This window comes from Scleropages formosus, chromosome 8 (assembly GCF_900964775.1).
Source record: "Scleropages formosus chromosome 8, fSclFor1.1, whole genome shotgun sequence".
Lineage (NCBI taxonomy): Eukaryota > Metazoa > Chordata > Actinopteri > Osteoglossiformes > Osteoglossidae > Scleropages > Scleropages formosus.
This window is the reverse complement of record NC_041813.1, coordinates 17052184-17064824: the sequence shown is the minus strand read 5'-3', so window position 1 is coordinate 17064824 and position 12641 is coordinate 17052184. Positions and strand designations below refer to the sequence as shown.

The 12641-nt window shown below is 41.1% G+C and overlaps 1 protein-coding gene across 1 annotated transcript; it reads right to left on the bottom strand.

The window, feature by feature from the left end:
• Window positions 1–643: 643 nt before the first annotated feature.
• On the bottom strand, window positions 644–12550 carry LOC108935718 (nuclear distribution protein nudE-like 1-B). The gene is made up of 9 exons (XM_018754545.2): window positions 12439–12550; window positions 8355–8451; window positions 6686–6839; window positions 5125–5273; window positions 2926–3062; window positions 2407–2580; window positions 2109–2200; window positions 1834–1973; window positions 644–1418 (listed from the first exon to the last, which is right to left on the bottom strand). Exons 2-9 carry the CDS (start codon window positions 8438–8440, stop codon window positions 1325–1327), a joined length of 1026 nt encoding a protein of 341 aa, XP_018610061.1. The 5' UTR covers window positions 8441–8451; window positions 12439–12550; the 3' UTR covers window positions 644–1324.
• Window positions 12551–12641: the final 91 nt, after the last annotated feature.

The following is a 12641-nucleotide window of genomic DNA, read 5'->3' as shown; positions in this document are numbered from 1 at the left end:
TTTCTAACTGTATGACCAAAATAAGAAAACAGATCACCATTAAAATATCATGTAAATTAACTGGGTTAACAATGGGGTTCAAAAAATGTCCAGATTTATACACTACTGCAGGGAAGCAATGTGGAACTGGTTGTTTACACAAATGGGACAAGTGCATGGACTATCTGGATTGTATGTTTAAGCTACAGGAAGTCTGAAGGAACAAGCCTAAATTTTCTTTTTAAGTCACAATGAGAGTGGAAAAGCGGGTCTGGAAATGCATTTAGTTTGGAACCTGCATAGAATCACAATCTATTTTTGGCCAACCATGTAATGCAAATAAATGGAAAGAAAAATTAGCTTGAATAATTATTCAGAAAAAGAGGCACATAGCAAAGACTGACCTTACATCTGCACAATAAGGACTTCAGCACACATGAACTGAGGGCAAAAACATTGTCATTAAATTGGTCAAAAGAAACTTTTGTGGGATAAAAACACATATACACAAACAACTTTTGACCACACTCAAATGAGTTGAATTACTCCAAACAATGGTGCTGAAATTCTTAGAAACTGCCTTACTGATAATGTCTTCAAGTATGAGCTGATTTCTTGCTGTTAAGTGTATTGTACCAGACCGGTAGTGAAAAGAATTAATGGGGGGGGGGGGGGGGGAATTGTATAATGTTTTCAAATAGTAGCAAAAAGTAAATCTGTGTAGCTTTCAGTATTTATGACCGTGCTACAAGGTGACTTGTGATGCACATGATATCTTACCAGGGAGTTCATTCGATATATTTAACACTGACACCAAAGTCACCACTCAAGGTCTACTATCTGCCAGGATGTTACAGAGTGCAGAACTGACAGCTAATGCTGGGCTGCGAGGTGTGTCTGTTCACAGGACGGACTTTTGTTTTGCACATAGACGTGCGCACACACAGACCCTTAGTCGGTAACGGAAAGAAAAAGAAAAAAAAAAAAACCTAATCAGACATAACACAATTTTCATTAAATCTACTGTGAACAGTGTCCAAATATCAATTGTGCAAATATGTGGAAACAAACAGGCCGCTGCCAGCTGCTTGTCTGACTACTTGCAAAAAAAACTGACACAGGGATTGTGCACTGTGTGTATATATGGAGGGAGGCTCTTGAAAGTGGATCATTGCTGGTCCCGTCTTGTCACACAAGCACGCATACACAGGCACCAAGCTGCATGCATGGGCACGCACACACACACACAAATAAATACATATTATGTACATATATTCAGCGCTGCCTGACCACCTTACACTGGTCCATGTCATTTCAAAGAGGTTGTGGTCAAGGCAAGGATCTGTCACACACTCAGTGGCAGTAGACCAGGTGGTGACGCTGTTCTTGGGGCAGAGGTGATGGTTGCCAGCGTGGTAGGATCCAGCCCGTTCACCGCCCTGAGTTACACATAAGACCCCAAGAAGACACCCATAAATGAAAAATAAATCCATTTTGTTACATTAAAAATAAATTTCATGACATGCTCATGATAAACATCAGCATCAACTCAATTCATTGCATCAACTGTTGGCCCACTACACAGAGAGGATTGTGTTTATGTATAACCAGCAAGTTGTGGACATGTTTTCCTAGTTAATCTATTTGTGTCTTGTAGAAAGCCAGGGAGGGATGTGCTGTAACATTGGACCCAGTCTACATACAGTGTTGAAACTCTCAACCACATGAGTCCAGAGCAAACAAGACCCTAATTTTCCTCATCTTGCACGTTTAAGTATGGTCACAGTTTTTCACGAGCGGACATTTGTCCCGCACACTAGCAGCATCTCAGTAGCCTGCAGAGGATACACTCACGCTTTGTCAAAGTAAGTGGTGTGGAGCGAATGGGAGAACTTGGCAGCATTGCTGTTGATCAGGCTCCCATTGCCATAAGTCTTCCTCGCTGCCTGGTCCTTAGTAAAGTTCCTGTAGGCCGCCAGTTTGGACTCCAAAGCCTTGGGTACAGAAAAACATCAAACATTAACCACTGGAATGTATAGAAAAGTATCCCTACTGGGAACATGCATCCTGGAACAGCACTATATGAAACCTGCCAGCAAACCCAAGTGAGTCCACGTTCGCACACTTACCCCAACTTTTCTCAGAAGGTCACTAACAATATTGAGGGCTGAGATTCTTGCTGATGGTGTCAGAGGGGAGTTGCCAAAGCCATTGGAGAGAGCTGTGAAATGAAACATGAACACATATGTACTATCAGGACCATATGACATTTAAACAGCCATACTATTACAGGAACAACTTGATCTTTCTCATCACAGCAAACTGACTGTAGGTTATCATTCATGCATTTGTGTGCATGAAGTGGGGTATAATGTGAAAGAGGGAGAGAAAATTGATATTTTGTTTTACAAGGAAAAAAGGGACCACCTTTTGAACTGGCAAAGGCATTCTCAATGTTCTTGCCAACAGGTGTCGCTGGGAGGGAGAGTGATGCTTGCACAGCGGAGTCTATCTTGTCAATGTCCAGGGTGGGTGAACTTGGTGCTGACATTCGGGTAATGTCTGCATTTCGCTCCCGGACAGCCAGTTCCTGCCGCAGATCTGAAGGACAGAAAAGGAGATAGCACTCATACCAGCAACTGCAGCTTTAACTCACACTTTTTGTTCCTGCTCAATAAGTCCCCCTGATACCTTCTGTAACTTAGTTTTTACTGCTAGTTTCTGTCTTCAGCAGCCAAAGAAAGACATTATCTGTGGTCTGTAAACGTATTTAGCAGGAGTGAGAAACCTCCTCACATTTATATTGACTGTGGTGAAACATCAAGCAAAAGTCTACTTCACAGACCATTAGCTTGCAAGGACACACTTTTCTTAACATCAATGCACAGCAACAAATCTCAAACATTTGATTTTCAGTGAAGGGAATGAAGGGTAGTCAATATGAACCTCTAGCTTCATCCTTTAGCCTCTGCACTGAAACCAGGAGAGACTCCTTCTCATCCAGCTCACTCTCCAAGAAGGCGTTCCTCTCAATAGCTTGGTTCAGACGCTGTTCAAAATCTTCCAAGGATACTATTGTTGCTCTGTAGAAGCAGATACAGACATGGGACAATGAGGTGGTGGTATCACAACACAAAATAGAGCAAAAGTAGAGAACCATTTTCCACCTATCTTCAGTTTCTCATTCAGGAATGTCTTGGATCAAAGCCAAACACAATAAATTGTACATCCTACACAAAGACAAGATGCGGAACATAGCCATGCTGCTCAAATGTTCTAAGACAGCATAGTCAGCTAAAAAGCATAATCGGCTATAAATAAAAAGCTGAAAAACCCTCCACTTAGTAAACACTCCTGGGCATTAGAAAACAGATTAAAGAGAAGAAACTTTTTGGATTGACTTCAGGTAAACTACAGGACCTTTGGGAGGCATTCAAGTACCTGATGACACTACTAAAACTTTCACTAATGACATTTTTGCCCGTTACGTAGTTATTTTACTTCCACTATGGGCATTTCTACAATGATGAATGAATCCTCTACAACGGCTGGTATCAGAGGTTTTTGGACAGATATATATATATACCAGGTATCTAAAACCAAAAAGTTTTTGTCCCTCAGTGGTATCAACCTGACTACATCATCCCAGAAACAATGAGGATCACAATTCTTCCACAACAAAACCAACTATATATTTCTTACTTCTTTTCACATGGGCAGTCTGAGCCAATCACAACCATTATTTCAGGTTAGGATAAACTACAACTGAAAAAGAACCAATACTATTACATTTAGCTAATGCTTTTCTCCAGACCAACTTACAATATTAAGAAACTACCCATTCATATAGCAGGAAAAAATTTTTACTGAAGCAATTCTGCTGAAAGTTACCACAGTTGGAGCTGGATTCAAACCAGTACTTTAACACATAAATTATGAACCTATAACTATTATCTGAATATCTATTGCATCAATAGAACTGCTCCCAGCTATTTACAAGACTTGATCAACCGCTACACCCCAGCTAGACCTCTGCTCGCTTGGTGGTGCCGCGCACGAAAGGTAAAGTGCAGAGGTTCTCGGTTCTGGCTTCGTTGTGGTGGAATGACCTTCCCCTCTCACTCAGAACTACAAAAACACTGTCTACATTCAAGAAGGGTCTGAAAACTCACCTTTTCCAGACCCATTTCACCCAAAATCTTTCCAGCTCATGTACGGTGTAAATGTTCATGCACCGTAACTTCATGAGCATCACCACATAAAGCCTTTATTCAGCCACTACTCTAGCATTGTTTTTGCTTGCTTGTGTATCTAATTATTTAAAAAAAAATTTGTAGGAGGGTATCAGGATTTGTCTTTGTATGCACCTACTTAAACGATGAACCTCGGTGCAGCAAGTGGTAGGCAACAAACCAGGTTTACCTGAGTCACATGTCTGCAGCTATGTCTCTTTCTCTTAAAGTAATGCATAAATTGTAATTTTGCTGAGATGTACACCACTTTTGACAAAAGCGTCCGCTAAATGTATAAATGTAAATGAATAATATAAACATCTTAAAAGACAAATCCTTAGTAGAGTAAATTGTTAATTTTACAATCAAATGTAAACCTAGCATTAAATATTTGTCAATTCTACAAAATCCTTCTAATCACAATGTCTCAATGCATTGCAAAATGAAAGACAGACTATACTCTTTTTAAGCATAAACATCTGTGAGCTAAATTATTAGTCTCCAAGAAGGGTGATATACCTTGTACCCTATTCTTTCTGGATAGGCTCTAGACCTCTGCAGCCTTGCACCGGACAAGCAGTTAATTATTCAAAACTGATGAATGAAAAAAATGTAAAATTAAAAGGCAATCTGGAATTAATGTTTGTTGTTACAAATATTAAATAAGTTGGTGTTACTATTGTCGGTCATAAAAATATATTTTATTTTGGTATTTAAATAAATTTTAGGCAATATTTTTTGTCCTGAAACCAAATACCATTAGAAATAAAGGTAATTTGACACTCTCACAACAGGAATTTGCCTAAAGCTGTGATTTTACTGAATGAATTAAAAACATTATGTGAGGAATTTGTGTACTTGCATTGTCTATGTTGTTATAGCTGCTAATTTCTAATTCTTGGTTTGTGCTCACCTCTTAGCCCGCTCCAAGTCATCGTTGGCTTGCTCCAGCTCCCGAACATATTTGTGGAGTTGCTCTTTGATGCTTCTTGTCTGGCCCAAGTCATCCTCCAGCATAGCTATCTGCTTGTAGCTCTGGGCATACTGCTGCTCCAGCTTCTCCTGAAGGGCCATGTGAATGAGCAAGAAATCACAAGTAATCACCATCCTGGAAGAAAACTTCACATTCCCTTATTCTCAGTGAGGAAGAAGAAACTAGCATTCCTTAACTCCTTTGTCAAGAACTGAAATTACTAGATACATGTGAATCAGAGTGGGGGGTCAAGTGTAACCAAACACAGATTTCTCATTGCTCCTTAGTCAATAAACCAATGACATGGAAGTGCTTCCTGGGAAACAGTGACTAACTGCTTAAGAGGCTGGAAAAGAGGTCACAACTACACAGACAATCCAAAAACGTGAACCACTTTTTCTGTCTCTACATCAAGCCTACAGCAACCTCAAAGTGCCTATTTACAACTGATCCCCAGAGATACAACAGGAAAAAAAATCTCTCACAGAGGAATGAAGACCTTGCCAACAACCAGATACAACATTTAAGGAAATACTGACAGGATACACAACCTGTACAAAAATTTACTGGGTTAATTAATAAAAAAACTGAAGAAATATTCATCCTTTCTAATGTAACATCTTCATGCATTGCTATTCAATAATGTTCAAGATATCTTTGGAAACAAAGTGACTGAGTAGCACTTCCCTCAAAAATTAATCAGGTTATTATGGGGACCCACCTGCAGATTTGCACTCTAACTTACAAAATTATATAACTTGCATGTTTTAAATCCTGTAACACCTGAAAATGCCTTCTGGTACATACAAGAGTTCAAGCAGAGAAAATACCACAAGTGTGTGGCATATCAGACAATTTGTGAAATTGCCTGAGAGAACAACTCCAAATGCTGTCTGGAGAACAGATATAGAATGTTCTGCTGAAGGGGCCTTACCAGGCCTTCTGAACTGTTGCCAAATGAGAATGGAATGAGTAAGATGGGAACGGGGTTAAAAAGGCCACCGAGACAATGTAGCTTAAGTAAATGACGTAGGCACTGATAGTGAAGATACCAAGATCCTACCAAGGGTCCCACACTCCAGACAGTTGTATGATGATCAACGTGAGGGGTCCCAAAGGGGGAGGAAAACTTTCAGTCTCAGCACTAGGTGGTTTCATAATGATCCAAGAATAGCAAAATCATCTATTTCTGTTCCTTGATCTTGGCATCCTATTACAGAAGCTCTCAAGAGATTAGGGTGTAACTCACACAGCCTGCTGTCTGCACTGTGATGTGTTAGGTAATAAGGTAATCCAAAGTGTACCATTCACAAAAATTCTAATTAGTTACTCTACTGCTGAGAAATTTGTTCTCTGCAACTCTTCATTAGCAGGACTGAAATTTTAAAATAATGGAAAAACAATAATTTAACCCCTCTAGGTCTGGGAAAAGACATCTGGCCTGGTGAGGTGGGTTGTCTTCCACACCCATCCACTCCATTCTTCACCACATATTTCATACCTTCAGTACCTCCACCTCGCTCTTCAGCCGTTGATTATCCGCCTGGAGGTCTCGGATCCTGTTCTCTGCATGCCCCAGCTGAGTTTCCAGCTCTGCCTCGAGCTCACGGCTGCCTTCCTGGAACTCCAAGAGCTCTTCATGGGCCTCCTGATAACTGGGGAGGTGGGGAAGATAGGGGGAAGTTAAAAACCAGTCATGTAAACACTGCATCTGAAGTTGCAGAGTCATGAATCTCAACTAAGGGACAATCTACCTGATCTTTAAGGATTTGAATTTTAGTGAGACAATTTCTAGGAGTATGTTTGCTTGGTGTTTTGAAAGACACAGGGCAATTTTAAAAAACAGTGAACAAACGATTGTTGCCAAAAAGAAAAAGTCAAAATTGTTTTCAGTTTTTGTATACACAAATTTGAATGCACACTTCAAAACCTGAAAAACAGTTGTCAGAGTCTATTAACGTTAGGCACACTGAACCACAACACCAAATATCTTACACAGAGAATTGTGACTGTTGCAATAACTAGAGAACAGTGCACAAACATATTAAACAGGAATCACCAATGAACACCATAAAATATGCCAACCTTAAACACTGGCAACACATTCAAAATATACAGGACAAGATGTTACACCCCATGCGTATATTACAATGGCTGTACACAAGGACCCAATCCAACAGATTTCACCATGAAGCCACAGAGAAAAACATCCAACATTGCCATCAGACATCTCCATGACTCAAACCTAACTGGTCTAACTTCTCCAATATGTAAATGCAACACACTAAAGAAGTCTCACGGTCACTTTATTTTCAACAACAAATCCATAATCACCTTGACCACCATATATTAAACAAGCGCTCACAGTCATCTACAACGTTACTTTACCTCGCCTTGTACTGGATTGTAAGGGCTTTCCAGTAATTGATTTCTTCATCTTTAGAAGTAAATTTTGGAGACATTCTGTTCCTTTGAAGCTGTGGCTTCAGCGATGTGTCCCAAGCAATCTTCCAAGCTCAGACAGCTCAAAAGCTTGAATAATTAAGTTAAAATAATCTCCCTCTCATTCACCAATAATCTTAACTTTAAAATTTACTCATTATAACAAAAAGACTGTTCAAGTGCTACCGTAAGGAAATGATGGCCTCAATGGACCAAGATAAAGTGCTTTGAGCTGTACTGCGTCTACTGGTTGTGTAACTTGCATGCCTTCTTAAGCCTGTTTTCTCTTTGGCTGGGAAAGCAAAGTGAAAAGCCCCTTAGCACCAGCCAGTCCACACCATCTTACCACCATTCACAACACGGGATACACGTCATTTGTCCTTAGAATATGGACTAAGAAACACAAAAGGTATTACTATATAAGAACAAAATATGAAAAAAAAGTCATGTGTCTCACCACTGGTATGTGGCAGAACCATAGATCAGAGACTGCAATTTAGGACATACAAGGGAGACAGACTCACAGGAAATTAAAGTCAGGCTATTTGCTGTCTTCAGGAAGACTTACAACATTTAGGTAGCAGAAAGGTGTTTACTTATACTAAAGCTACATTTTTGAAGGCGTATTACAGACCTTGCTGAGACAAGCATTTCTCAAGGTAGGGAAAGAAAACTTTCACAATCAGAAAATGCAGTGTAACAGCAAGGATGCCACTGGAAGACGGTACCTCTTCTTGTACTTGAGAGACAAGGACTTCCAGTAGTCAATCTCCTCATCTTTTGAAGAGAATTTTGGTGACATTTCTGTTTCCATGGCAAATAAACCTGTAAGGAAAGTAGAGGTGAAGTTTTAAAGCACTACTGGCAACATGCTGACTGGTCAGAAACAAAAACTCACACAACAAATATCCTCAGAAACATACATAAAGACAGCTGAAACTGTCAGAGTCCTTTGACTAAGAAACATCTTGATTTACTCCACCACTTTACTAAACATTTTGATGTAAACAAGCTCATGAATGCATATAGCTCATTCCTTAAATCCCACCTTTAGCAGTAGTACTGTACTACCTTAGTAGTACCTTAACTTACCCTAAATTGCTGAAGTAAAATTGCCCAGGAGTATAAAAGGGTAAATAATTATTGATAGTTGACTTTACAAGTTGCATCAACTAAATGAATATCTGTAAATCCTGTAACTATGTCACTTATCTTCCATTTAATGGAGCATTTAGTGCAAAAAGCAAGTATTATAGCATGACAAAGGCAAAAATAGGACTAACAGTCAAATTCTAGTTTCATTTTTGGAAAATTTATATGATAAATAAAATCTTATGACTATAAGCAGCCCGGGGGTGGGTGCAATGGCACAGCAGGTTTTGCCTGTGCCTGCTCCCTGGTAAGTCTGGGGTTCAAGTCCCGCTTGAGGTGCCTTGTGACAGACTGGCGTCCTGTCCTGGGTGTGTCCCCACCACCTCCAGCCCTACGCCCTGTGTTACAGGGTTAGGCTCCGGCTCGCCGCGGCCCCATTTGGGATAAGGGGTTTCAGTCAATGTGTGTGTGTAAGCAGCCCTGATATGTGGTTATAGTACTGAATCAAGAAAAATGTCAAACAAAAAGGACTCTTTTCAAAGAATGTCCTTGAGCAACCCAGTGAACTCCAGTTCAGCATATTGAACGCCAGTCTTTACAGCCCAAGTACTCTTTCCCCACCTCAAAGGCACAGATGTCCTTGTTTGCCCCTTACTCCCAGGAGAGGAACAAATAAATACATCTGAATAAGTATTGTGCATTGGTGCAAGTTGCCATGGGTCATTCATATCAGTGACTTCAACCTCTTCACCTATTAAAAGGTCACTCAGCACAATGTCAGCAGTCACACTGTCTGACCCCACAGTAGTTTAGCTTTACCCCATAAACTAATTTTGGTCTGGAGGACTTAGTTTCTTTGCACCCAAAACATGGAACAGTTGTGGTACTTTTAAACCAAAATAAATAGTTAAATGAAGAGAGTATCATCACCCAACAGAACTTGAATTGTAATACTGTAGTCTGTAGTATAAATACTGTATTCTCGGATGTACACTGCTTTGGAGAAAAGCATCTGCTAAATGAATAAATGTAAATACAGAAAATCAGGTTTCTTCATTACAGTTTGACAATTTAAAAAGACAAAGTCTAATTCGTCACCGAGCTGTAATCTACACAGCTGTAGCATTTTCATCCAGAGAGGAGCCAGACAAAGGTACTGGACTTAACCAGGCTCTGTGGATCTAAAGGGGCTCTTGAAGTATCATACTCACCAAGAAGTCACTACACAACAATTTCCTTCAGATTTTAACACTGCATTATGGCAGCAAGAAACAAATACCACCATCTTCAATCTGTATGACCAGAATGTGTCATGGACCCTGCACGAAAGGACAACAGACTCCAATGGTATATTTGAATGGCCCAACAGGAATGACCCTAGGATCTAGAGAGGCCCTCTTTAAACTGGGTGGGGTCATGTGAGCAGCCCTAGTAGCTCAGAATGGTGGTCTTTATAGGATGTTATGGCTGTACAGAAAAGACTGGCAGTACCCAGGCAACTGTGGAATAGTCTGTGGGTGTATTTAGGGGATAGGAGTGGGATGGTTAATGTTACTATGTATACAGCTAAAGGTACACAGACTAATTTACAGATATGTTTAGTCCACTTATGTGCTATGATGAGAAGTTACTGTCTTTTAGGAAGCAGGACACTGAAAGCATGAAAAAAGTGCAAACATTTCTGTAACTGTGGGTGGTAAAACTTAATAATATGCCTTGGCACCACTGCATCTCCAAAAAATGAAACACTGCTAGACTCCCAGTCCTCACTGCATAACCATACAAATAATTTCAAAAAATTCCACTGAAATGAGCAGGTATCTCATTGAAAAAAGGACATCAACCTCATGTGCAAAGTCAACCAAAGCCACACACAGTGAGCACGCAACCCATGCCCATCCCCACCTTGTCTCAGGTGGCACACCTGAACCTGTGAGCAAGCAAATAGTGACAGAGAATGCATTGTTGCCATGGAAACCAATTAGTCCTGTCGTTGCTTTCAGGGCAACGCGTTTCCAAGCTAGAGAGCATGTGAGCAGCAGATGGGCAAGCCGGAGGTGTCCATTCACAAAGAAAACAGTACAGGATTACAAATGCTGCACCCCTAAAAGCAGGATTGAAGAAGGGGTGGAGGCAGAGGCAGCAATGTACGTGTGTAACCCAACTGCATATGAGGTTGCTTTTCGAGCCAGATGACGAGTGAGGAGTACAGCGATCAGCACACCTCCAAGAACAGGATGAACACCGCTTTCTATGTGATGGGGCCACAGCTATTGGCAGAGGTGTGGTGTAGTTGCCAGGGACATACCAGGAGAAAGCTATGCCAGGAAAAAAAAAAAAAAAAAGCCACCAACCCCAAAGCCATCTGGATAGCTGCTACATCTCCTACCAGTGGCACAGATGGGGCAGGTTCCCAACTCGCTGGTTGAGAGACAAGTAAGTGACTAAAGTTATTCTTTCTCGATGAGAATCTCTTCGGTAAAAAAAAAAAAAAAAAAAAAAAAAAATTTAAAAAGCCTCTCATGCATCTGACTCACAGCAGATATTTCCTCCAGGCATGGATGAGCAACCCTGAACACCACTGACCTCAGCTCTTCCTCAAATTAAAAGCAATATTCAAAGAGAAGGTGTGGGAGGTGGCTACAGTCCCACAAAGCCCACTGGTACACCTTAGCCTTAAGGGAGCAATTACTACACAGACTGAACAAGAACTTCGGGTAGCAGGTAGCACGTTAGAGATGCTGTCTTCAACCTGAAGGACCTAAATTCAAATTCCACATCCACTGTAGAGGGAGGGTACTTAGGCTGGACTGATAAAGTAAAACTCGCCCAGCAGCTGTATAAATGAGTAAATCATTTTAAGCAGAATACTACACATATTAACATTTTAAAACAATCTGGAGAAAAAACAAAAGCTAAGATATACCTTTCACATGACAGGACTACTGGAGTACATGACGAGTGCTGACTGCCCAGGCATTTGAAAATGGACAGAAAGTGACACACAGGGTGACAGGCAACACAGGAAGGGAGAACAACCAAAAAACGCGACACTCGGCTCTGTACCTGGACCCCTTGTCTTATGACTCGTACAAGATTAACAAAAAAAAAACCATACTGAAGCTGCACCAATTGAATATCTTATCACCGGCTAAATAAGTTACGATGCCATTTTAGCAGAATACTCATATACTGCTCAAGCAGTTTCAATCCTTTAAAAAATGGACTCATCTCTTCTTGACACGCGCGCCTAGCGATAACGTCAACCTTTCCTAACAACGGGGCTGCAGTAAATGAAATAAAACACGAGCAGTAAGTGAGTCAGTATGAATACATGTTTAAATACACGGATGGATCACTGACACTGCCCACTGACTGGCACACCGACTCGGAGAGGAGGAGATGCCTCGCCAGACTCAGGCCAGGCTGACACGATAACATTTGGGAATTTAAACACCGGCTCACTGCTGTCGAGGACAATAGTCTCTTTCATGAAAATAAAGCTCGTAGTTGCCTTTAACCCCATTGTCGTTTACCACAGCACCGCCCGTGACACGCGGGCACTGAAAACGCCTCAGAAAAAACGGCGCCTCGAGTCAGAATCCATCGTCGCCGCGTCCCCTCCCGAATCAACACTTTTTTTAATTAAAAACCTCTCGCCGACATTCATAGGTTATCTTTTTACCAAACGAACACGAAAATTACTCATTTGCTTCATACCTGAACATCTCCAGCGCGTTTGTGTCCGTCAGGATTTTAGCGCATCATCATTGCCGTTGTTCCTTCTCCCGTCGCCCCTTCAGAAAACGCCAACGCGACTCCGGGATGTTACGAGCACGGCGGAAGTCGGGCGCACGCGCACGCATGCACGCACGCTAAAATGTATTGACGTCATTACGTGCATCTAAGGGGGGGAGGAGAAA